Below are 27,638 nucleotides of genomic sequence, written 5' to 3' on the forward strand. Positions count from 1 at the left end.
ATGAAATGCAACAATATACAATGCCTTATCAGGGGGCAGTTAAAATTTGTAAAAAAATATATCATAATTTTTAAAACACATTGTGTATGTTTTTAAATTAATTAAAATTAATTCATAAAATTATGTCTTATTAAAAAATTAGCATAATGCTAGCATTAAAAAAATGCACAATTAAGAGGCAAAAAATATAATAAAATCGAGATAAAACAAATTTATATTAAAGACTTATAAATACCAATTTTATAGACATAGTATAAATATAATTGCATCAAATTATTACAAAAAAAAGGTGTATTAAAAATATAAGATGCTGGATACGTTATTAAAATAATAACTATGTCGCGGTTGCAGATCAAGGGTGTCGAAAAAAATATATGTATGCATATGTATGCATATGTATGCATATTTATGCAAGTAATGCAAAGTACGAAAAGCCGTGGATCGCCAAAAATTAATAACGATAACGGATTAGGCAATAGTATTTATAATCGCCTTTATAACAGTTTTCACAGTGTGATAATCCTTAATTACATCGCGTATAAATTTGAATTTATACACGTATATTAAAAAAAATATAAATACTTATACTAATTAATTAAATTATAAAGGATAAAATGGCTTAGGGAATATCCCTATAATGGGAAAATAAAAGGAAGAGGAAAGAAAATAACTTTTAAGTCAAAAGATAGTAAAAAATAAAATTCACAATTCTATATTTCCCTTTCTGATTTCGCCATTTGCTCCTTAATATAATTACTTAAATTGATGAGCTGCAAATAGGAAGAAAAAGTGAATATATGAATTTATGTATGCTTCTACATATTATGAAAACATTTAAAGCGCATATTAATAAGATTTCTTTTTAGTTTTACTTCCTTAGTCTTCGAACTTTGATACATTGCATGTAACTGTTCAACATCGTCCAAAAATTTGTTTATCACCTTTTTAAATTCGTTTTTATAGTATATTCCCTCTGAAAAAAATAATTAAAATTATATATATGTAACAGTTTTCATATTAAGCCATTTTTCAATACTTCAAATTTTTCGTGGTAAAATCGACAACTATGCATACCTTTTTTGAGCACCAAATAAATAAAGTTTAGGATATACTTGCAAAATTTAAAATTATACGGAGGGGCACAATATGTTAGTGTTTTTACTATAAATAGTCGTATCAAGGATTTATCTAGCAAATATATCTATACAAAAGAAAAAGAAGGTATTTTTTTTTTTTCAGAAAAATATATATTTGTTTTTATCAGATTGAACATCTCATATTTTATTTACATTTTTATGTATGAATAATTTGGGGCATAAACTTACCATTTTCTTAATTACATTAATAACGTAGAAAAACATATTCTCAAATCTGATCATATACACAAAAAACAAAATTATGTTTTCACGTAATTCTGAAAACTCTTGTAACGTTTTCTCTTTTTCAATTATGAATATGTACAGCTCCCTGTCAATGAAAAAAGAAAATAATAAGACGTGTTAAAATGGATATAATCACATATATATGTATGCCCAAGATATAAATATGACCGTTTTACTATTTTCCCTATGTTTGTATCTTACTTGAAAAAATACAAAGTTACGAATCTCTTTTGTGGGTACTTATCAACAATATGTTTGAGAATAATAAACTTTGTATATATCAAATTGACTTGATTTGAATTAATATGCATATATATATTATTATAAACATATTTATATATTATTGATGCTGATAAATTACTGTTTATTTTACCAAGTAATAATTTATCTTTTGTTGAATCCGAGTAAGTACTACTATGCATAATATTATATATATGAAATATTTCTGTTTGTACAAATTTTATAAAACTGTTATAAGTTAATCTAAACTTATAAAATAATTTATAAAAATAATGTTTTTTTTTTTTATTCATTTTATTAACTTTTAATTTCTTTTTACTTTTAACATTTTTAAATATGTGACTTTTTACTTCATCACAAGACATTACTTCTGTTCTTAATTCAAACAAATCGTTTGAAATTATGCAACTGTTTTTATCTTTTAGCATATTTTCTGTTAGACCCGTTTTTACTACACTATTTTCGCTAGATGTTTTTTTCTCATTCTCATTTTCTTCATTATTTAGTTTTGGTTTTGTGTTATCATTATTTTTGTTATAAATACTGTCGGTAGTATTCTGTTTGCTTATATTATTGCCATCGACAATTTGGGTATTATTATCATTCGATGCCTTTAATACCGGTTCTTTATTTTTATCAATTTGGTTGACTTCTTTCTCTTTATCCGTTTGGCTTACTGCTTTCTCTTTATCAATTTGGTTTACTGATTTCTCTTTATCAGTTTGACTTACGTCTTTCTCTTTATCAGTTTGGGTTACGCCTTTCTCTTTATCCGTTTGGCTTACTGCTTTCTCTTTATCAATTTGGTTTACTGATTTCTCTTTATCACTTTGACGTACTTCTTTCTCTTTATCCGTTTGGCTTACGTCTTTCTCTTTATCAATTTGGCTTACTATTTTCTCTTTATCCGTTTGGCTTACTACTTTCTCATTATCCGTTTGGCTTACTACTTTCTCATTATCCGTTTGGCTTACTTCTTTCGCAACACTGTTTTCTAATTTATGCTTTTTAGGCTCGTGGTCATTTTTTATTTCTGAGAAATCTTTAAATTTTCGTTTGCTTTTTTTTTCTTTTTCATCATCTGGGTCTTCCTTTTCTTTTATTTTTATTCTTTTACCATAATTGCTTGGAATTTTCGTACTTTCACTTTCGGTATTATAGGATGTACTACCTTCTTCATCTGTTTCACTGGTTTCATCATCATCAATAATTGATATTGTGTCGTCATAAATATTAAAATAAGAAGTCGAATATTTTTTGAATGAATTTTTTTTCCCTTTAAAAAAGGTAGAATAATAATGATTATATACATATTCGTATGGAGAATAAGTAGTTAAAAATATAAGAACTCTTCCATATATTTTATACATGTTGTTATTAAATAATTGATTATTAGTAGCATATATGTTTATAATATTGTTCAGAAAAAATATATCTCTCAAATGTATTAAAGGAATTTTTTCTGCATATATATTAATTCTTAAAAATTCTTTATTATGTCTATAATCCCTATTTCCAAATTGAGATGCTGATGGCAATAAAAATTCACTAACATCACTTTTTAATTTGTTTAATCTTGGAATTTCTTGATTTATTTTATCATCCATCATATTACTATTGATATCATCAACTCTTCCCATTCGCAAATCTTCTGAATCAACTAAGCTCGAAATTGTTGTATTTCCATTTTTCCAACTACTAAAATCAGATTCCATTTTACTCTCTTTTCCCTTTGAAACACTACTACCATTAAATTCGGTATTATCATCCCCATATTGGCTTGTGAAACCGCTCATATTTACGCTACTAGCTCTTCCGTCACAATTTATTTCTTCTTTATCCACTTCTGAATCGCTAACTTCTCCACTCATTCTTGCACTACTACTCATCTCAGAACTTCCCATTTCTTCACTACTTATCTCGGATTCACTACCAAAACGATTTCTGTTATTTTCATTTTCCAGATTGCTTCTATTTTTGTTCGAAAAATTCGAATTATAATCAAAGACACTTACACTATGAGAATCGACTTCACTCGAAACATCATCGTCTTTATTGCGATTGGGTGATTGATTTATCGCAGGTTTTTTTCGTGGTGATCTATATCCAGAATTATTATTATCTATTAAATATGTTGAATCAAATAATAATAACTTATTACCATTAAATATTCGTAATACTTGTAGTATGTTATTATGTAAGTTAATAATTTCAGTATTATTAATATTCATAAAACCCTTATTTCTTGTCATATATATATTTTTAAAAGTATTATATAATGATGTATAATTGTGTAAATTATTAATTTTAAATATTAGATAAGAGATACTAACTTCATTTTCTATAACATTATGAAAATAATTATTACATATATTATGTATATTTATATCATTATAAATAATATAAAGACATAGATATTGTGATAATCTTCTCATACTATTATCATTATTATTTCTATATATATATTCTAATATTAGTTGTGTATATATATATGAATTTTCACTAATACATATATTTTTACATATATTTAAAACCTCTTCTTCTTCTTCTGGTTCTTTTAATGATAAAAATTTACATATTTCTTCACTAATACGTAATGTAAATACGTTGAAATTACTTGTATAGGTAGTTATACTATTACTATCATTATTACCACTCGAATTGTTACTATTATTACCATATCCATTGCTATTACTGCTATTATTATTATTACTTCCCTTAAGCTCAAAATAATATCTATTTACAAAATCTTCATATAAACAGGATAAAAAGGGATCTAAATGCCGATCTTCATATAATTTTAATACTTCTTTTGCTACATATTTATTTTTTAAAATTTTCCAATAAAATGGTGGAGGTTTCCAAGAATGTGTATCTCTATATTCGTCCATATATTTTTGTAATTTATTAGTTTCATATTTTGTGGATAAATAATCACATAGAGCTTTATACAAATAATGCAAACTCTCATCATCATGATCATTTCCACTATCATCACTGTCTCTACTATTATATATTTCGGATCCATCATCTTCATCTGATCCTGCATCATCATAAGATTCGCCACCTTCACCATATTCCCCGTCTTCATCGGATACATCATCCTCTTTTTCACTTCGATCTTTACTTTCATATCTTCTAATATATTTTTTTTCTGAATATTCTTGATGTGGTTGCATAAAATTTTCAGAATAATTTATGCTTTGTTCTAATCCCGGATTTCCATCAGAAAATTCATTTATTTCATCATTTTCATTATGCATTCCTCTTTTAGTAATAATATTTTCATTTGAGCAGATATAAGAGCTGGCTTCCACTCCCTTTTCATTACTATAGTTTTTATTTTGATACATTTCGAAATTACCAACCCCTTCATTTCGTTCATTTTGATTAATCTGATTTCCAAATAATTTTCTTTTTTTGTTGTGTTCTTCATTATTATACATTTTATTGCCATGCATTACATTATTCAAGTTTTCATTCTCAAGTTTATTGTCTTCATAATCAAAAGAGGTTTTATAATAATTATTGTATAACTGTCTTTTTTCGGATTTCGAATTACTTTTAACTAATTCATAATCATTATCACTGTCGCTACTCATAATCCAATCAAACCGATCTTCTGGATCTTCTAAATAAAAATTATCTGTATTATTATTAACAGAATCATTATAGGAATTACTAATATTGGGATTAGTATAAGAAATGGAAAAATAGTCTCTATTTTTTTTATCATAATAAGAGGATGAAAAAAGATTTCCATAATAACAGTGCAGATAGTTTACATAATTTGTCAATCTATTATTTATTTCTTCTTCACTGTATTTTTCTGGATTCTTTTTTATATTGTTATATTCTATTTTATTAATTTTATTTAATTCTTCAATTTGTTTGAAGTTTTTATAAGTTTGATATTTAAACCACATTTTATTTTCTTCATCGTAGTTTTCTTTTTTTTCATCATCATCATCGAAATTATTAGTAAACGTATCTAAATTGTTCATATATTCTGATACTATTAAACATAACCATGAATATCCAACATAGTTATCAACTAATTTATTCAATAACAATCTATTAATATTTTTAATTATTATAAAATCACCTTTGCTAAATTTATAATCCCAATATATTTCGTCATTTTTTAAATCCAAATCATTATTTTTACTGTAGGTATTATTATTGTCACTCCAACTTTTGCTACTATTGGTAATCGACTTATTTCTTTCTTTGTTCCCTCTATCAAAGCATTTTAATAAATATTCAAAATCATCATTCTTAAAACAAAAAAAAAAAAAAGAACATACTCTTTTTAATATTATAAATATGTCATCGTCTAATATTGCATCGGTTTCTCTCAGAAATTCAACACCCTCTAAAAAAGACATCGAAAAAAAAAGAAATAAGAAAATAAATGAATGTGTAGAAATATGTATGTATATGTATACGGACATAAATAAGAAGGAACAATATGCATAAATTTATTTGTTTTCCTGCATAGCTACAAATTCCCTCTTAATATTAATCAATTAAAATGAATAAATCATGAGCTTATTTTTTCAATTACTTTTAAATTGGTCAAACGAGCAATTACTTAATCCTATACAATTTTTTTGCCTCCTTTTCATAATGACATTTCTTTAAGTTTGATAAACAATATATCAGGAGTAAACAAAACAAAAATGCGCGAATGCGATCAAATTACATACTATACAAATTATCCCCGTATGTATATGTAAGTTATACTACTACAAAGGGCTATTAAATACATTAATTAAAAAGTAATAAATAAATAAATGAATAAAATTAAATTCGGAGATAACAATGTAAATATAGCTACCTTTGATTTTGTAAACTTAAAAAAATATATAATAAAAAAAAATCGAAAAAATGGAAATAAAAAAAAAAAAATTTTCCTTTTTTCATTTATATATTAAATACGAAGTACTAGACTAAAGCATGAAATAATTCCAAATTATTACTTATTTTTGTCATCCTATATTTTCTATATCTAATTTTTAAACATAATAATTAGCAGCTTGTACTGTTAAATAAATAAAGTCTGGATTATGGGAATATAATATATATGCATATATAACGCATATATATAGCAAAATTAGTACACAGATATAACCAGCATTACTTTATTTTTTATAGAGGATTTCTTAAAATATTTAACCCTAAAAATATTTTATGTGAGTTAACAGGTATATATGCAAAGTAATAAATTTATAAATTAGTTAAAAAAAATTATTATCTATACATTAAATAATATATAGATGCCACTTTTATATTATTATACAAAAACCCGCATCAGCACCTAAGAAATTTTTTTTCTTAACATTTGGAATATGCTATATAAGAATTTATATGATCAAACCTTTTAGAGTATTATAATTTATATATATATATAATGTATTTCAAATGAAGGCATATACATATAGCATTTTTTTATACGTATATGTGTATATATGCAACACATAAGTGCACATACAAAAATATATTATATTGTTTTCTTTAAAAACAAATTTATCAAATAATTACAGCAATTAATTTAATCTGAAAAAAATTACCCCATTTCCATTTAACACATTTTTAACATTTTTTTTTTAGTATAATTATATTTATAAAAATGCGAAATACACATAAATTTATATATCCTTAAAAAAATTGTAATTCTAATATTTGTTTTCGAGAGTGCATATTTTTTTCAGAACAGTGTTTATTTACACATTTTAACATACTATAAACAAATTCATTTTACACTTTTAATATTATGTGTATGCGCATATGCATATATTTTTATTTATTTTTTTTGTGTATACATTTGTATATTTAATGTAATATACTTATTATATTATACATTTTTTATTATATTTTTTTAATATTTTTAAAATGTTTGAAATTTTTATATAAAAAAGGGAATATAATTTTTTTAAAAATATAAAGGAAAATATTTATGTGCATATGTAGTGAGTGCATTTTAACAATGCTACACATTTTAAAGGATATGTTATTAATCGATTAGAAAATTTCTAAATATTTCCTAATATATAAATATAACCGTTTCCACACTGATTTTTAAATGTAATCATTTTTTTGCCCATTCCAAGATTGTTTCGTTTTTTTAGTAACAGTTTTATTTTGTTAATTTGATTAATATTTTATTACTTTATGATTTCTACTTTTTCTTTGTTTGCTTCATTTTTATATGATAAAGAGCGTTGTATTGTTATCCGTTTGCTCTTTGTTTTATTATTATTTTTTTAAATACATTGAATGTGTTTAGTACACCCATGAACAAATGCATACAAGATTGTATACATGTGACAAATAGTTCACAAATAAATCAAATAATAATACTATATAAACATAACCAAAGCACAGTACCTTGTTGGGATATTTGTGGACACCCACACACGTGTATATAGACAATTGTGCAAAATAAATGACGTGAGCTTGCCCTCGTATATGTAGACATTTATTACATGCACACTCATATACACACATTTGTGCTTTTGACTGCGTTTGCACAAAACTGATTTAATACATTACAAAGAAGAGAAATACGAAATAGGTGAAAACATAGCTTTCCCAATCGTTATACATTATTTATCTTTTCATAAAATAAACTTATTTTCTTTTCTTTTGAATACTTCAATTGTATATTAATACTAATTACATACCAACCAAATGGATACCATTAATGTTTTAAAAGATGGAGAAAATATGAATAAGCCTAATTACTCAAATAATTATGATACAAATAGTTACCCGATAGGGGTAAATACAGACGCATTTAAAAGAGAATATAATCATAGTGACATTAAAAATACGAATTTATTTCAAACAGTGAATATGAATGATGATTTACATCAAAAAAAAATTAATATTAATCCAAGTGAAAACAAAAAAATGTCTTTATTAAAGGAAAAATATGTTTATCCAAATTTAGAAACAAATAATGACCAAAATGAAAACTATCCTTCAAATATATATCTTAATAACAATGATATGAATATTTCAGGTAATGCTAATAATACCCACATAAATGATTATGGGGCACGAATAAAAATATCTAACATAGAACCTACTATAAAAAAAAAAGAAACTTCTAACAATTCAGATATAGCAAGAAATTTATTTGATGCAAATAAATTTAGAATTCAAAAAGTGAGCGAAGCTAATGTAGCTAATAATCACAATAACAGTAACAATGCTAAAGATAATGGAGCGAAGAAAAATTTGACAAATATTTTGCCCTTTGATAAAATGGTAGAAGAATGTGATATAACCAATTTAATGTCTACAAATCAATTCAAAGATTTATATAGCCATCATAATATATATATTGATAAAAATTATCAAACAGACTCTAATAATGTAATTTTTTTAAATGCTTATAATGAAAGCAAAAATATTACTCAAATAGGTCATAACACACTATCAAATAAAATAGGTGTATCACATTTATCGAAGGAAAATATTTTAGCGAACCACAAACAGGTCAATGCTAAAGAGTCTTATATGATAAACAATAATAACATTGATAATTTTTCGAAACTTATTGAAAATTCCCAAAATACAAACAACAAAATAATAAATGATGAAGAACATTATGCACAAAATAGAACTAATATGAATGGCATCCCATATAATGGGGATTATAATTATAATAATTTTTACGGCGAAAATCAAAATATTAATAATTTTAATAACACTAAAAATTCAAAACCTACAAATGTTTATACTGAGGATGATGAAAGTAATATACAAAATAATTTGTTTGAAGTTTATGATTATAAAAAAAATAAAAAAATAATTTATTATAATGTAAAAAATCACTATAATCCATATAATGAAATAAAGAAAAAAGAAACAAGCAACCAAAATATATATGATAATAAAATATATGAAAATGATATATATGATTATTTATTACAACAATATGAAACAAATTATAAAAATATAATGGAACGAAAATTTTCTACTTCTAATAAAAGTTCTACAAATGAACAAAATGAATTCATTTTAAACGGAGCAAATTTAAAAAAAAAATTTTCAACGATCTTTAAAAATTTAGGTATTACTAGTACTGACAATAAAAAAATGGATACACTTTCACAATATAATGATCAAAATACGAATGAAAGTATAAATTACAATGATTATAAAAATATAATCAAAGATGAAAAAAATAATCCATATACAAATCCTTCAAATCCCAATATTAATAGCGATTCCAATGATCGTAATATCTCTGATATTACTCCGCTTTGCGAAGAAAATCGTGATACTTATTTTCGAAGTGGCAATAGTTTTGATTTATCCAATGATAGTTCTATGGATATATTTAAAAATACAAAAGAAATATATACAGAAAAACCAATGCTACTCTTGAATTACGTTAAAGAGGATGCTGTCTATTCTCGTGATTTTAAAAATAAAATAGAAAAAAAGAAAAATAATGATGAAGATATTCTAAAAATGAATAAGGGAATTAAAAAAAAATTAAAAAAAATGAAATATGATAATACTGTTGTTATTAGTAATATAGGCAGAAAAATAGGATCGACCACTTTGTCTAATCAAATCATTTCTGATATTTCCAATACACCCAATGGTGAAGGATATTTTTCTGTAAATCATAATGAAGAAAAAAATTGCATATATTCTTATATCGTATCTAGCGAAAATCAAATCAATTATGTTTATTTAGATTATGATAAATTATCAAAAAATGCAGATACACCAACCATAAATGATAGCACTAGCAATATTAGCAGCAATGAGACGCTAGACAAAGAAATGTTAATTAATAATAAAACGGATATAGCAAAAAAAGACAACGGTCACAATATAAACAAGTTACTAACATTTTCATTCTATTTTTCAAACATAATAATGATTCATATCGATAGTCAAAATTGCTTAGAAGTTTTTTATCTATTATCAGATTATTATGACATTGTTAAAAATATTCAAAATGATATAAAATATAGAGAGGAAAAAAAAAAAAATAATAAACTAAATAATAATCGAAATAGCAATGATGAAGATAAAAATATTAAACTACCAAATAATCATGATCAAACAAAGGGACCAAAATATTCGAAATTAGATTCTTATGCTACTAAATCTTCATTAGATGTTCCATCAATATCTCTTATAGAGGCAGGATTGAAGGAAAAAATTGACGAAAACAACAGCGATAGTAAAGAAGACAGTATCATACTTGATAACGATGAAGAAAATAAACAAAATGAAAACTTCCAGGTTCCACATTTCTTTTTCATTTTAAGAGATGTAAATGAAAATGAACTTTCAAATTTTAAAGACGAAAATAAAGATAAAATAAATCGTTCTCATAGTGAAAACCCATGCAATTTTACTGAGAAAAATGAATCAACCAATGATAATTATGCTCAAAATTATTTTAACTTTTTAATAAACAAAATAAAAAATAATAATACTAAAAAAAAAGTGAAATATTTGTTAAAATTTTTAGGAAAAAAAAGCCTCTTTCTTTTCCCTTCTATTTGTAAGAATAACAATAATGATGAAACGGAGATAACTGCACAATATATTTCCGAATTAAAAAATTTAAAAAAAGAATTATATATACAAGGAAGAAGTATAGACAATATGCATAAGCATGATGGAAAATATATGTATAAATATTTAAATATGCTAATATATACAACAAACAATAACATTTTTTATAGCCCTAATCATATAAAAAAAAAAATCGAACGCTTTGAAAATAAAATATTATACAATATTTTAACAGATAATTTTTTACTTCATATTCGAAATAAAATAGAAAACAAATTACCTATGAAACCAAATTTATTTTTAACATTAATTAATCAAATAAAAATAGAATTTCTTGCAACTTTTGATAAATTTTCTATAGGAAATACAGAAATCAAAAATAGGTATAAAACTCAATTGTGCAATAATATCGATCTTATCATATTAAAAGCTTATAAAGAAAATATAGCATATAGCTGTTTTACCTTTTATAATTTAATAGACAATAAAATTAATGAATTAAATATTTATGAAAATATAAATAAAAAATATTATAAAAATTTTTATCACCTACGTAAAGATATTAACAAGCTAAACAAACAAGGTATAGACAATCTTATATATAATGAAATTCTTAGTATAAAAAAAGAAGAAATGTTTACACATTTTATTAATACATACTATGATGGTAACATTTCACCTTCAAGAGAAGAAACGGATGATAAATCAGATTATGATTCATCTTTTCCAAATTTACAAAAGGACAATTTAAAAAAAAATCTCCCATATATAAATTATCAATCTGATAATACGATCGATTCAGTAGAATATAATAAAAAAATTATCAAAAAAAAAAGTAATTCATATAATCATGCGGGACTAGAAAAAAGACGCTCTAGTATTAGCAGAAGCATTTCAAATAAAACAAATAATAAACCTAAAACTTTAAACGACCAAAATAAAGATACCAATACCTTGCGTAAAGGTAACAGATCGAGCTCAAATAATTTTTCAATAAGTAAAAATATGTCTATTAATTTAGATATATTAGTGAAAAAATACAACCGACGACATTCACAAAATAGCTCAAAGGGGGTATTACAAAAAAAAAATAAATCAGATATTGAACTAGATAATAACCAGAAAAAAAATAATTATAGAAAATATAAAACTGATGGAAATATTAATATTCATACGAATAATATCAAAAAATATATGACCACTAATGATTATTTAAAAAATATCGATCTTTATGTTAATAAAAAAATGAATACAACAGATTTGAATAAATCAAAAAATAAATTACCAAAAAGAAGAAACACAGAAAATTATGCAAAAAAAAAAATCAGCTTTAATGAAAATAATATATTAAAAAACTCTAAAACTTTTGGAGAAGACAAAAAAAATATTTTTAAAGATGAATATTTTGGGGATCAATCTTATCCTTTTGAGAAAACAAATGAAGATAATTTTCATAGTAATAGCAGCAGTGATAACAATAATATAGGCGATAATAAATTTGGAATCAAAATTGAAAATAAGAATGATAGTAATGCTGATGCAAAGAAGAAGAAAATGGTAGGTTGCTTTCCTATGAGCAAGAAAAAATAATAAAATGTTGCTTTCTATGCTTTTTATAATTTCCTTCATATTATCTTTATACTATTTTAACATTTTATTCATATAAATCAAAAAATATTGTGCTTAGCTTTATAATTATGAAAAATGTATAGTCTGAACTGTGACCACATATATGTGTATGCTTTTTTTTTATTATTTTTTCGGTCTTTTTTAGTTTTTACCAATATGAAAAAGTTTCATTATTATAATAAATATATTATTATGCTTATTTTTGTATGATATAATTGGTTTTGCAATTTTTTTTTGTTTCTATTTTATTTTTCGTCGTATTTTATTATTCCCACGGAAATATGACGCATATACGAACCATAAAGATAGTAAAAATTCGTCGAATAAAAAATCGCTAGTTCTTTCTTTTTTTTATAAGCAAATTTATATTGGCATTGTTTCGCTTTACTAATACAGATCCATATATGTGCAAATATTTCTGTATTAGGTATTTCCCTATTATGTGATGGCAATATATTTAGCCAAAAAATTTATTTAAAAAAATATAACAAATGTTAAATAAGTGAAAAAAATAGTATAATAAAATGTTTCAAAAAAATAATTAATAATGTATTTTTGCCATTTTTCACATGGTAATAGAAAAAAGAGGTAATATTTTTTGTTTTCGTTTTTTATCAGTTTCTACAAAGAACCATGCATTTTACTCCATTCATCATAGTCAAAGACATTTTTATAAGATGTATTAACTTGTGACATGGCTTTTATAAAATCGTCATATTTAATTGCTCTAAATATGGAAGTATTAGGAATATTTTGTATTCCATTATATTGCTCTACTGCATCATCATATACATACTCATAGCATTTAGAACACAAATGATATATATCACTACCATTCCAATTATCTAATTTTTGTGATATATTATCTAATTCTTCTTCAGTCATTTGAAACCCTGAGTGTGTATGCTTAGATATAATATATCGTATTTGATCTTTTCTTGCTTGTAAATCGGGTAATGGTATATAAACTCTTTTATTAAATCTTCTTAAAGCTGCATCATCTATCATATCAGGTCTATTTGTAGCTCCGATAATAACAATAATAGCATCTTTTTTGGTATTTATCCCATCAATCATTTGTAATAATTGGTTTTTAATTCTTATAGTTGTGTCATCTTCATCTTTTTTTCTCATACCTAGTATAGAATCTATTTCATCAAAAAATAAAATAGAAGGATTATCAACTTCGGCACATTTAAATAAGCTTGTAACTATCTTCTCAGTTTCACCAATATATTTACTGAATAGTGACGATGCGTTTACATTATAAAATGAACATTGGCAATAAGATGCTACCCATTTAGCTATCATTGTTTTACCCGTTCCTGGTGGACCAAATAATAATATTCCTTTTGCTGCTCTATTTAAACCAGTAAATAAATCTGGTCTTAATATAACATTAACAATTTTATCTTTTATTATTTTTTTTATATCATATAAACCAATAATATCTGATTCCATTATTTTTTCATTAGCATCCATTTTCATACTTAATGCATATCTTATTATATTTGCATCTAATCCTTGATCGTTTAGATGCATATATTGTTCAGGTATATCATCAAATTCGTCTTTCAAATTTTCTGAATTTTTTTTATAGCTTTTTTTCTTTATATCCTCCTTTTTATCCCTCATATGGTTACTATCACTTCTCGACAAATGTCTATTTCTTTTTTTCGAATTGATATAATTAAAAGCTTCAATTGCTTCTTCATTATCTTCATCTTTTCTTTTTATTAATACATCAAAAGCATTCGAAAATCCTGATTTTTTTTTCTTTACAGAATTATTTGGAATACTATCTGATGATTCATCAGAACTATATTGTTTTGATCTATCTTTCTTTATAGAATTGCTATTAACTTTTTCAATAGGATTAGATTGTATATTATGTTTCTTCTTTCGTAACTTTAACCTTTTCGGAGTATATATTTCATCATCACTTTCTTCAGATAATGCTTTTTCAGCATGTTTGTATTGACTAGCCATGCTATCACATTTGTTAATTTGGGTTCCTCCATTTTCTCTATCTATACTACCAGTTTTGGCATATTGGCAAGTGCAATTACTATTTAAATTTATGTTGTAATCCGTTTTTACAGTATTTTCCTCTAAATTTTGATAATTATAAAGTTTAACAAATAATGGGTCGAAGTTCATAAAATCTTTTATATTTACACAACAAGTTCCACTAATAAAATTATAATTTTCTTTGATCTTTTTTTCATCAATATAATCTGTTTCATTCTTTGCTAAATTTCGTACAATTTCATTATAAACATCATTTTCTTCATCATTATCAAAAATGTTAATGTGTGTATTTATTAATGGGAATCTACTTGGATTAACTTCATTTTTATTATCATTACTTTCATATTCGTCCCATATTTCGTTTATTAAAATATTTTGAAAGCATTCCTTTTCTTTGTTATGTATTTTATTATATATTAATTCCATCCCGATGTTATTTACTCCACTAGCTTTCCCTGTTTCGTTCATATTCTTTTTCGACGATTTTACCAAACGTGAGAGTTATATTTCTTATATCGAATAAGATCATATTCCAACAACTACACAATTTCAGTTTGGATAACTTAGAAAGTACGTGAATGCCATGTGTGCATATTCGCGTTTTTATTTATTGATTTATTTATTTACTTATTTTATATTTTTGTGTTTTCTTCCTATGTTTTTTTGGCATTGGGAAAAAATATAGCTAGCTATATATTTTTTTTACGTATTTTTTTTACATATTTTTTTATACACTATTAAAAAAAGCAAACTTTTTGAAAATATATATAATTAATTCGATAAATATGACCCAAAAAAATAAAATGTTTAAAACAAAATTGGAAAACCTTATTAAGATAGTTCATATATATATTGCGAGGAATATTTTTTTACGTCAAATTGCAGGCAAATACAGTTGTATATCATTTGCGTGCTTGCGGAATATTTTCATGTGTAAAATACCCCTTCCAATAGTATATAAAAAATATATATCCATTATTGATATATATGCAAAGTTATCAATAATAATGTGATAATAAATAGATAATTGTTTTAAAAAAACGTAATATTTTAAGTTAGGAGTGATTAAAAAAAATGCAAGAAATAAAATATCTGGAGAATTAAAAATATACAAATTAAAGCATAAATAGCATAAATTAATAAAACATCATGATATCTAATAATTTAAAAGAATATAAAATTTAATTCTAATAAAATGTATACATATTTCTTTATATGTATAGCTTTCAGCAAAATTAAGGACGAATATAAATATATATTTTATAAAAATTGCAAAAACACAGAGTAAAAAAAACGATGTCGAAATATAGAAAAGATATATATTATTTAATTATTGTCCTTAACTGCACAAAAAAAAACAAAAACAACAAAAAAAATGATACCAAAAGACAACGGAATCATAAAATAATACAAATTATATAGGTGCTGTAAGCAAGTGCTTATAAAACTAATAAATATACATATATACGTCAGAGTCCTCATTAATAAAAGTATATACTTTGTTTACTATTACATATTCGTCTGCATATTCTTCAATACCAACTTCATCATCATTTAACGGTCTAATAACATTATTATTTATGTAAGTGTTACGGTATCTTGATGTTAAAATCGATGTATTTAAAGCATCATTATTACCATTATATAAATATTCCACATTTTGACCAGTTTCGAAAGTACTAAAAAATTTTCGTCGCTGAAATAAATTATTATGATAATATTTATTAAACATAAAAAATGGCTTTTGTAAACTATCAAGTGATCTATTCTTCATAAAAATGAATGAGGTATTATTTGGATTCGCTAATTGGCCATTTTGGGTATTATTTCTATAACTGTTTATTAATTGAAGTAATGGTTTTCTTTTTAAATTCCTCTTTAACTCATTTTCCTCTTCCCTTTTAAATATATAAAGTAATGGGGCAAACTTTTTTTTTATAATTTCAAAATTTTCAAACTCTTTCATTTTGTCGGAAGTTTCTCTTTTAATGTACTCGATTCCGACAAACACTATAGCTGTTATTTGCGCCGCTATTTCTATTATGGCTTCTAATACTGCTAGCGCTATTATTACTATAGCTACAAATAGAGCTATAGATTCTATTACTTCTACTGCTCCTATTGCTGCTACACAACTATTTCTATTACTTGTTGTAAGGAATTCTGTTTTTATATCCTTTTTCCAGTTTTATTTGTGTGTGCAGGTGGAAGTGATAGCTTGGTCTTTATATTGGATTCCACTATATTACCAGATGCTCGATGTTTCTGAAAATTGAAGGGAGTAGACTAACCATAAAAGAACAAGTGATTATACTGTCATGCGTAGTTAAATACATATCACTCCCTCTATACAAGGTATGACAAATAATTCATCAATTTATGAAAGCGTTAAATTCTATACACAAAATTTGACGAAAAAAGGATAGCATATAATGCATTTATTTAAATACAATTCTTCTAAAAATTATTAGAATAACTTAAAACTTAAAACTTATAGACGTAAAAAAGATTAGTAAATAAATAAAAAATATATACGCATAATGCTGCTATATATATAAGATTATTTTTCTACATTTTTTTTTAAGTTTTTTTAATATTATTCTTTTCTTTAGTATATTGTACATATCAAATATGTACAATTATGATATCTATATAAGGTTTACATGTATATAAATTTAAATTAAAAAAACAATAACAAAAAATCTATAAATCTACATATCTTCCCATTTTTTTTTAAAAAGGAAAAGATTAATTTAATTAAAAAATTTTAATTCTATTATAGAAATATATATAACACAAATTATTTTATATATTACTATTCTAATAACAATTTTTTTTTATTTTTTCTTATAGATAAATCATACAATATATTACGTATAATTTTTACATAATTAAATTCTTAGTTAATGTTTATTAAAAATAAAAATAATAAATACTACAAAGAATAAATATTAGAACAAAATTAATATTATATATATAGGTAATTCTTTTATTTTTTTTTAAAATCGATGTTATTTTATATAAGCACTTTTTTTATTTATATATAGCGAATGTGTTTTACCATCCTACTAATATTAAATATAAATAATTCGTTCTAGAAAAAAAAGGCTAATAAAAAAAGTTTAATTTTATACTACCAAATTTAAGATAATATTCGTTAATTTTCTATATATTATTTTTTAAAAACAAATGAATTTATAAAGAAAATATAGAATTTTCTAAATTGGTAAAATTGTTATAATTATAATGCGGATTCAAATATTTAAATGGAATAAGGGCAAATTTTTTCGATTTTTTTGCTAGTATTTAAAAAAAAAAAATTACCCCACCCTTTGCATTTAAGCACAGTAATTCAAAGCCCCTATATATATATAATTCCATACATTTTTCTATTAATTTTTTATAATACTTAAAAGAATTATTAAAGTAAGCTTATGTTTATACCCATTTTTAAGTCCTAACTTTTGAGACAATTTATTACGAAAATATTCATGAGTGAAATAATAGTTACAACATGATAAAAAAAAATATAAGGTTTGTCCATTAAATAAAATAAATAAAAATATATATAAATAATAAGTGGTCTATTCATTTTCTTTACGTTAATTAAAAAATATAAAATTATTATTGGTTGTCCATATTAACCTATTTAAACCCCAAACAACGGTAAAAATATATCCCATCCAATAGGTTATATTATTTTTGTTCACTGGTATAAAATTTAGTTGTACTTATACGGTGGAATATTGTTCTTATATTAGTACGAAGGGAAACAATATATAAATATATACCATTTTTAAATTTGTTTTCTTCTTGATATCTTTAAATTTAGTATTTTTATAATTCTACATTTTTTATTATGCAAGGAAGTGGCAAAATCTTAGTTAATACGAAAAAAGAGAAAAAAAATATATAATATATATATTATATACCTTTTATTTCAATCTCAGAATATTGCTATTATTATTTTTTTTAATATTAGGATGGGGCAAAAAAAAGCATTAAACGCGCTCCAATAATTTCGTTGTTTTGTGCAAGCTATGAAAACAATATTTTTTGCATTAAGGAAAATAAAAAAAAAATATAATTACGTACATATATATATTTTGCTTGTAAAGCATATGCATAAGTTATTTTTTCAGAGTTTGTTTTAAATGATTATTAATAAAAAGAATGATAAATAAATTGAGAATAATTAAAATTAACGAAATATGATCATATATAGCGTTTAAAAAAATAAGACTTTTTTTATGTTTAAAATTATGGAATGTAAACACGTTTAAAAGTATGTTACTACTTGTATAGTAGTTTTTAAAGGCATAAAAAATATAATTTTCCAAAGGTTTGGGTAAATATATAATGTATCATTTTTTTTTAACCCAAATGCTTTGCCTCCATAATAGTGATATCTCTTCCGTTATTTAATTAATTTATATATTTTTATTATAATTTTTTTAACTTATTGTTCCATGTTTTATGTCATTTTTTAATGCAAAGTGGTGGGTAAATAATGTCGATGTTTAAAGGAATGCTCATCAGGTCCGCTGAAAAAAAGGGGCTTGATATTAACTCAAGTAATAGTAAAGAAAATATTTCCAAACCATCAAAAATCAAAAGGAATGAAAGTTATACAGATAAAAGTATTACGAATTTAGAAAAGCAAAACACAAATAATTATAAAAAAGAAATATACGACGATTTAAATGATTTATCACTTAACTATTCTACCGATACGAAAAATGAAAATGACAATATAATAAACCTTATTAACCGTAATAATAACAATGATAATAATCAAAAACGAATAATAAATGATAATACTTATACTTACGATAAAAGCTTAATCACATTAAATGAAGACGTCTATGATGAATTAAATAAAATAGACGGCTTTATTACCACATGTAATTTGAAAAATGATGATGCCGGAAATTTATATGAAAATATCACAGATTTGCATAAGATCAACCATAATGACAAAGGTAATAACAAAATTGAGAACATAGAAAACGAATTATACTCTGCATACTATTCATCAAATGGAAACAACACGGAAGAAGAAAAAAAAAGAAAATTTTCTGAAAATATAAACAATGAAATTTATTTACACGAATTAAATAATAATTATCCTAGTGACAATACTATTAATATTGAAAATAAAAAAAAGAATATAAGCTTAATTTTAGATTGTGTTCAAAATATATTTAAAAGTACCAACCATTGGGAGGCTAATAATTTAAAGCGCTTATTAGACTTTTTAGGAATGTTTAATGATAAGAATGAAAATATGCTTGTTGTTGTATATTATTTTATTTATCATTCTTATATGAACAGAAAGTTTTTGGACTTCAAACGTGTGTATAATTATGACTTACTTATTTATAAATTATTACTAAATATTAATAAAATAAAAAAAAAACGGAAAAAATGTAAAGAACAAGAAAGGATACTTATAATAAATGAAAAACTAGACACTGCACATATTATGCAAAAAAAAATAATTAATTATAATTTGATTATTGCTAAGATTGAAAATAAAATTATAGAATTATTTGAAATAAAAAAAAATATTTATAATAACAGCTATCTTTTGAAATACTATGTTCATAATCTGTTTAAAATTATTGTTCGTAATATATGCATAAATAAAAAAGAAGAAAAAAAAAAACGAAAAAAAATACTTCAAGAAAAAAAAACTGAAATTCAAAATCAAGAATCTAAGCTTATAGAAAAAGAAAACGAAATAAAAAAAGAAGAACAAAAAATATATGAACACAATGAGCAAATAGAAAAAGATCAAATTTCTATAAATGAAGATGTTAAACAAATATCTGAAAAATACGATAAACAATTAAACACCATAGATGATCAAATAAATGATATCAATAATGATATTAAAGAATTAGAAAAACAAATTGAATTAAAAAAAAATGAAAAGGAAAAGGTTATGCAAATTAAAATACAGCTCGAAAAAGAAAAAGACGAAGAACTAAAAAATATATCAAAAAAACAATCAGAAATAAATACTTCAATAAATTTTATTAAAAATACACAAGACCTTTTAAATGAAAAAAAAAGTAATATTATAAATGAAAAAAATCAAATACAAATAAATTCTCAAAATTTATTAGATCAATATAAATCATGTTATCAAAAAGGACATTCTACTACTTCATTAATTTCAAGCATCAATAAAATAATTCAAATACTTGATGAAGACAAAACCGATTTGTTTTTTACTCAATCTAACTGTGAACAATATGAAAAAGAAGTATCTACTAATATATCTGAGTCTGATGAACAGCATATATCATGTGACAATACCACCTTGGAAAATAATGGTGGCATCAATACAAATGAAAAGGAAATTTGTAGAGATGATAACACAAGTGACGAAGTAGAAACGAATGAAAAAGATGGAAAAATGAAAAAAGAAAATGTAAAATCAAGCCTCCCATATATATTAAAAAATATATATGTATTAAAAAAGAATATATTTGAATTAGAAAAAAATAGTAAAAATATTAATGAACAAAAAAAAAAACTTATGATTGATATTAGTCAATATAAATGTGAGATAGAAAATATAAATATTAAAAAAGAAAATTTTAAAAATAAAAAAAAAATACTACTTAAAAACAAAATGCTTAATGAAATTAAAAATATTATAAAAGACTATGATGAATTATTACAGACAGAAGAAATAATTTTAAAACAGGTAGAAAATTCAAAAAATGAGTTGGCTGTTTTAAAAAAAGAACATCTTTTAAGTAACGAGGAAAAGGAAAAATTGAAAAAAAAATTATTTATGTTAGAAAAAAAATTAATAAAACTAGAAACTTTATACTTCAAACATATATTAAATAATAAAGTTTTTCAAAAAACGAATTCAGAGGACCTTTCAAATGAAGGAGTAGTAGATGAAACTGAGCAAATTTCACCAAGCGAAATACATCAAGCAGTAGAAGAAACAGAAAACAAAACGGACGATGTTGCCTTTATATTTTCCGATGATTCAGAAACAGAAGAGGAGGATCATGAGGCCAAAAATGTGCTCATGCAAATTATGGGTCAAATGGAAGAGGCATATATGGGAACTACAGTGAACGAATTGAATAGCATTAGCCTAACAAATGACGACCTGGAAAATGATGATGTGGAAAATAACGACCTGGCAAGTGACGGCCTGACAAGTGATGACCTAGAAAATGATGAAGAAATAAGCAGCGACAAAGACGATGAATTGAAGGAGCACGAATTAATTGATGAAACAACCGATGTGCTATTAAAAGAAATGGATATTAATTTATTGGAAAAAAATTATGATAAAATTCCAAATGATAATGATCCTTGCATAAACAGTGATAATAACAAAATGATAAATGTAATAAAAAATGTTAATACTGAAGAAAGAACAAGTTTTCAAGAAATATTTAAAAAGTATACAAATATTTATTGTGCTAATGAAAACATAGATTATAATTTATTAGAAAAGGAAATAGATAGTTTTGGAAATTCCATAATAAAAGAAGAAAATAATTTAAAAAGAAAAAAATTAGTTATTTTAAGCAAAAAAAAAAATGTATTAAAAAAATATTATGAATATAATTCGGATAATAGCGAAGATGAAATAAACATTTAACTGTGCTCTCTGAAAATTCACATATATATGCATACAGTACCCTTTGAATGGTTTCTATTGTATATATACGAAGGTATGTGTCTATATTTTCAGATTGCATACTATTATTTAAACTACTATTTCAATTGCCCCAAACTATATGAATATAATTTTTCGGTAGCATATATGTATTTATTTATATTTGAAATCCCAAGCCAGCCAGACAATAAGGTGTAGAAAATTTTGAATATTTGAGAATAGAAATATGCCAATTTTCCAATCAATAAGAAATAAATAGACAAAAACCAAATAAAAAATGAAATATCAATAAATATCTACATAATATGTATATATACATTGATAATTTTTTTTTGTGTTATTTCATATTTTTCAATTTGTAATTTTTCAGTTTGTAATTTTTCAGTATGTAATTTTTCAGTTTTTTTTTTTTTTTATTTATACCATTTAATAAATGAATGTATATTTTTTGTGTAGTAGAAATCGAAAAAAAATGTGCATATCTTTTCGGATCCTAATTATGTACGTTATTTATTAGTATTAATTATTATTTACGCAATTATCAATTTATCTATTATTTGTTAGTATGTATTTATCTTTCATTAATATATGCTTATAATTATTATTATTTATTTGTATAAAATTTTGCCTATTTATAACTCGTTATTCTATTATTTTTATTTTTTTGTGCACACATAATGCTCATATATATATTTTTTTCAAGCTTTATGAATGATAGTTTATGAACAAGGTCAAAATATAAAAAATAAAAAAATATATATTAATAATTAAAATAAATAGAATAATAATAAAATGAATAAAAGTATCAAATACCAATGAGAGGGTAAAGTATATATATACTCATGTCTAAAATCCTATTCCAATTTTATTTGGAAAACGTTTAGTAATCATTTTAAAATAAGATAGCGAATTTTATTGGATTGTCATTCTTAAGCCTAATTAGACATTTATTATCCCTTTCTGTTTTGTATATATTCAAAAATATAATACCAAATTAAATAAATAAAACACATAAAATATCATTAAAATTAATATATACTTTTTATTTGGCACCAATTTATTAAGTACCTACATATAGCCTTTTTCTCCTTTTTCAAATATGTTCATATATAATGTCGACAAATAAATTAAAAAGTAGCATATTACTTAAATTACAAAGCATGAATGTAGAAAATACGAAGGAAGAAAATAATAACAGTAGCGTGAAAAAACAAAATACTATTAATGCCCTTAAAAAGAAAACGAATATTCAAACTGAAAAAATCGCGTCTGATAATATTGTAGAAAAAGATAATGAAAAAATTATAAAAAAAAAAATAGTTAAAAAAGTTAAGCAGCAAGCTAGCGATACAACATCCTCACTAGCATTGAAGAAAACACAAAACAATGATAGCAACTATGAGAATAATAAAACAACTATTATAAAAAAAGTATTGACTCTTCAAAAAAAAAAAAATGAACAATCAAACAAAACAAATACATTAAATAATGGAAGCAATGACAGTAGTAATAATTATGATGAACGTGATGACAATTCATCTGTAAACCAAATGTACGAAGAAAACGAACTACTTAATTCAATAATAGGGGGAAAGGAACTTACTAATTCAAATGAGGTAAAAGCAATTCCCAAAAAAAAAAAAAAAATTATTATCATTAAAAAAAAAGTAATTCCTGATAAGTCTCAAAATGAAGATAATACAATCATACTATCACCAATTAGCCCTAAATATAGCAATGAATTATCAAAAAAAAAGCAACAACAAAATGAAACCAAACCTATAGACAATACAAATTTAATAAAAATGGAAAATGAAATAGAAAATCAGAAAAAAAAATTAGAAATTTTAAAAGAAAAACATCAATATGAAATAAAAACCATGAAAGAACGAAGAAAAATAGAAGAAGACAAATTAAATTCACACATACATAATTTAAACAATAAAATAAATACTGAAACAGATGAAAAAGATAAATTAAAAGAAATAAATAATGATTTAAAAAGCTCATTATTTGAAATAGAACAAAAAATAAACATATTAGAAACCGAAATAATTGAACAAAAAGAATTATATAATCTTTTAGAAGATAAATATAAAACACTGGAAAAAGAAAATGAATTAATCTTAGAACAAAATGAACAAAATTGTATTAAAATTGAAAACTTAGAAGATAATAAATTAATATTGGAAAAACAACTAGAAGAAAAAGATCTTCTTATAAAAAAAAAAGATGATACTATAATTAAATATATCAAAGAAATTGAAAATTATAAATGTATACTAAGGAACAAAGGAGAAATGACTATAATGTCTAACAATACAAATAATATTGATAAAAACGCATCAGAAAAACATAAAAATAATACTGAATATATAAATAAATTAAATAAGGAAAAAAAAGAATTAATATATGCTTTTAAAAAGCAATTAGATTTAATAGTTATACTAAAAAAACAAATAAACCTATTGGAAAATAACAAAATATTAAACATAACATCAAATGAATTTAAAAAAATTATACAGGAATAATTACACGTGTGTGCTTTATCTTGTTTATATTACCCTCACCTTTTATTAAATTTTTTTAAAATAATAGCAACCAAATAAATGGAAATTATTCGAATAACTTACATTTTTATTAATATTTCTTTCTTTGTGCAGTTGACATGAATGCATGCATATTTATTTTCTCTTATTAATCAAATAAATCGTTATAAATGTGGTGCCCCCAAAGATATAAATAGTATCCAATGTTCTATATGGGCTTTATACATGCATACATATATACCTGTGTGTGCATATCTATTAGTTATCCATTATTATTTATAATATTAAATGAACAATAATAATTATTATTAAAAAAGGTAAACAAATGTTATTATGACTTTAAAAAAAATATAAACATTTGCACATGTATCATAATGTGTGCATATCTACACCCAAGCGTAAACACAAAAATCTCATGCGCAAGACACAAACAAGTTAAAGGGGAATTTACATGAATATAAACTCATTTATAGCATTAAACTATAAATGTTTAAATAAATAAAATCATTAAATTTTTATTAATTAATAAGCATACAAATATGTATATATTTATAATATTCTCATAAATGAAACCGAAAAACAAAATAATGTGTTTTAAAGATTTTACGATTGTTGTATTTTGTTTATTCAAATACTTTCCTATTTCTGTCATATCATCATATGATTAATTCACTGCTTTATTTATATTTTAACAAGAGGGCTCATATACTAATCTCTCCTATGCCCTTTTCGGTAATAGTTATTTTTCCGGCTATCATCAGATCTATCGTCATCATATTTATAGTCATTATATTTACTACTATGGCTATGCTTTTTCTTATTATCATATTTCCTATCATTATACTTATAATTGTCTTTACTGCTATCATATTTTTTACTTCCATATTTATAATTTTTTGTTTTTTTACCATCATCGCTACTATAACTACTTTCCCTACGATTTTTATAAGAGCTAGTGGAATCACTTCTTGAATGTGAAGATGTACGACGCTTTTTATGTGTGTGATTTTTTTTTTCCATATCTTTGTTATTACTATAATTATTATAATTTCTCGTCGAAGAATTTTCAGTTTGTGCATTGGAGCTTTTTTCCTCATTGTCTGCATTTTTATCATGGGTATATATATGTATATTCCATAAGTATGTGCCTATTTTTTACTTTAAATAAACAAAATATTCACATAAAACACAAAATTTATCTTACTTGGTAGTTTTCTTTTCTTTCGACGTCCAAATTCATCAAATTCCTCATCTTCTGAATCGTGGGCTCTTCTTTCATTATTACCTTGGATATCATAATGTCCTCCTCCCTTTCCTGTTCTTATTTCTTTATTTGGTTTAAAATCATTTAATTTTTTTGTGTATTTACTTTTACCACATATGTTACATTTTTCTCGTTTAGCCCAGTTTATGTTACCACAATCATCACATTTCCAATCATTCGTCTTAAACAATATTTGTTTAGGGTTTTTTTTTACTAAAAAATTTTCCAACAATCACACAAAATGTTAATATATTGCAAAAAATGAAATAAAGTAAAATAAAATACTATGTGTATATTACTCGTTTTCTTTGGTCTGACTCGATTGCATTGGCTGCAATACATTCTCTTGTAAGAGTTGGCATTTCGACATCTTTAAAAATAAAGTTGATTAAATTTTTTAACATATTTACCCGTGATATTATTATACAAAAAAAAGTAAAACGACCATATTTTATATGCTCATATATATAATATTCGTGTAATAATTACTATATATGTATATACAAAAACCAAGCATGCATATATTTCTTATCGGATATTTTTATTTCATTCTTTTGTTCTCTTTATTTCCCTATTCTTCATTCCTTTCCCCTCGTTTATTTATAAAGAAAATACAGCATTTCCTTTAAAAAATCGTGTTCATTTTTTAAAAGATAATAAAAAACGGAACACAAGAATGGAAAGAAACAAAACAGAGAAATAAGTGAGAAACACGAACAAAATTGATAGAAGCCATTTTACTTTTCATCTGTGCATATCCAATCCTCTGAATCCCTTTTGTCTGTAAGAAGGTAAAACAATAAAGTATTCAAAATAAGCATGCTTTTTATACATTCTTATTAAATTGGCATCCTTTGTAAGGGAGCACATGCTATATATATTTGCATATGAAATCAAATATATAATAATAATGTGTAACAATCAACCTTCCAATTCATATACATGTCTTTTTAAAAAAATTCATTAACGATGTTATAAATCTAAACAAAACCATGAACATATATTATTATGTCAAATTTTTTTAGTATGTTTAGTTAACCTGAATATTTATGGTCTTCCATATTGTAAGTTATATACTCTCCTTGATTTGTTCTTTTAAACTTTTCTATAAATATTATATTCGTTTGTATCCTTAACTATTTTAAAAATTGTTTTTCAATTTTTAGCTATTATTTTATAATCATTATAAAATATAGCCACGATAATCTTCATGCAAACATATTTATTTTATGTACTTATATATATGTTAATCTATTTAAATTTCTTATATTTTTATTAATACGTAACATATACCTATATATGCAAAAAAGAACATAACCTTTAACAAA

The 27,638-nt window shown here is 23.4% G+C and overlaps 7 protein-coding genes across 7 annotated transcripts; 3 read left to right on the forward strand and 4 right to left on the reverse strand.

Annotated features, from left to right (window-relative positions):
* Nucleotides 1–710: 710 nt before the first annotated feature.
* On the reverse strand, nucleotides 711–6,250 carry PCHAS_1006200 (conserved Plasmodium protein, unknown function; the record flags this gene model as incomplete). The annotated part of the gene is made up of 6 exons (XM_016798271.1): nucleotides 711–770; nucleotides 873–973; nucleotides 1,075–1,201; nucleotides 1,326–1,467; nucleotides 1,584–5,997; nucleotides 6,190–6,250. The coding sequence occupies 6 exons, from the start codon at nucleotides 6,248–6,250 to the stop codon at nucleotides 711–713; spliced, it is 4,905 nt and encodes a 1,634-aa protein (XP_016655503.1).
* A 2,065-nt stretch (nucleotides 6,251–8,315) lies between these two features.
* PCHAS_1006300 (conserved Plasmodium protein, unknown function) lies at nucleotides 8,316–12,767 on the forward strand (the record flags this gene model as incomplete). Its single annotated transcript, XM_738058.2, has 1 exon — nucleotides 8,316–12,767. The coding sequence occupies one exon, from the start codon at nucleotides 8,316–8,318 to the stop codon at nucleotides 12,765–12,767; it is 4,452 nt and encodes a 1,483-aa protein (XP_743151.2).
* Nucleotides 12,768–13,427: 660 nt separating this feature from the next.
* PCHAS_1006400 (AAA family ATPase, putative) lies at nucleotides 13,428–15,305 on the reverse strand (the record flags this gene model as incomplete). The annotated part of the gene is made up of 1 exon (XM_727909.2): nucleotides 13,428–15,305. The coding sequence occupies one exon, from the start codon at nucleotides 15,303–15,305 to the stop codon at nucleotides 13,428–13,430; it is 1,878 nt and encodes a 625-aa protein (XP_733002.2).
* Nucleotides 15,306–16,284: 979 nt separating this feature from the next.
* Nucleotides 16,285–16,803, reverse strand: PCHAS_1006500 (conserved Plasmodium protein, unknown function; the record flags this gene model as incomplete). The annotated part of the gene is made up of 1 exon (XM_730950.2): nucleotides 16,285–16,803. The coding sequence occupies one exon, from the start codon at nucleotides 16,801–16,803 to the stop codon at nucleotides 16,285–16,287; it is 519 nt and encodes a 172-aa protein (XP_736043.2).
* Nucleotides 16,804–19,347: 2,544 nt separating this feature from the next.
* On the forward strand, nucleotides 19,348–22,479 carry PCHAS_1006600 (conserved Plasmodium protein, unknown function; the record flags this gene model as incomplete). Its single annotated transcript, XM_732557.2, has 1 exon — nucleotides 19,348–22,479. The coding sequence occupies one exon, from the start codon at nucleotides 19,348–19,350 to the stop codon at nucleotides 22,477–22,479; it is 3,132 nt and encodes a 1,043-aa protein (XP_737650.2).
* A 1,130-nt stretch (nucleotides 22,480–23,609) lies between these two features.
* Nucleotides 23,610–25,028, forward strand: PCHAS_1006700 (conserved Plasmodium protein, unknown function; the record flags this gene model as incomplete). Its single annotated transcript, XM_733394.2, has 1 exon — nucleotides 23,610–25,028. One exon carries the CDS (start codon nucleotides 23,610–23,612, stop codon nucleotides 25,026–25,028), a length of 1,419 nt encoding a protein of 472 aa, XP_738487.2.
* A 726-nt stretch (nucleotides 25,029–25,754) lies between these two features.
* Nucleotides 25,755–27,371, reverse strand: PCHAS_1006800 (zinc finger Ran-binding domain-containing protein 2, putative; the record flags this gene model as incomplete). The annotated part of the gene is made up of 5 exons (XM_016798272.1): nucleotides 25,755–26,146; nucleotides 26,251–26,523; nucleotides 26,610–26,680; nucleotides 27,052–27,091; nucleotides 27,350–27,371. 5 exons carry the CDS (start codon nucleotides 27,369–27,371, stop codon nucleotides 25,755–25,757), a joined length of 798 nt encoding a protein of 265 aa, XP_016655504.1.
* Between the last annotated feature and the right edge of the window lie 267 nt (nucleotides 27,372–27,638).

This window comes from Plasmodium chabaudi, assembly GCF_900002335.3.
Source record: "Plasmodium chabaudi chabaudi strain AS genome assembly, chromosome: 10".
Lineage (NCBI taxonomy): Eukaryota > Apicomplexa > Aconoidasida > Haemosporida > Plasmodiidae > Plasmodium > Plasmodium chabaudi.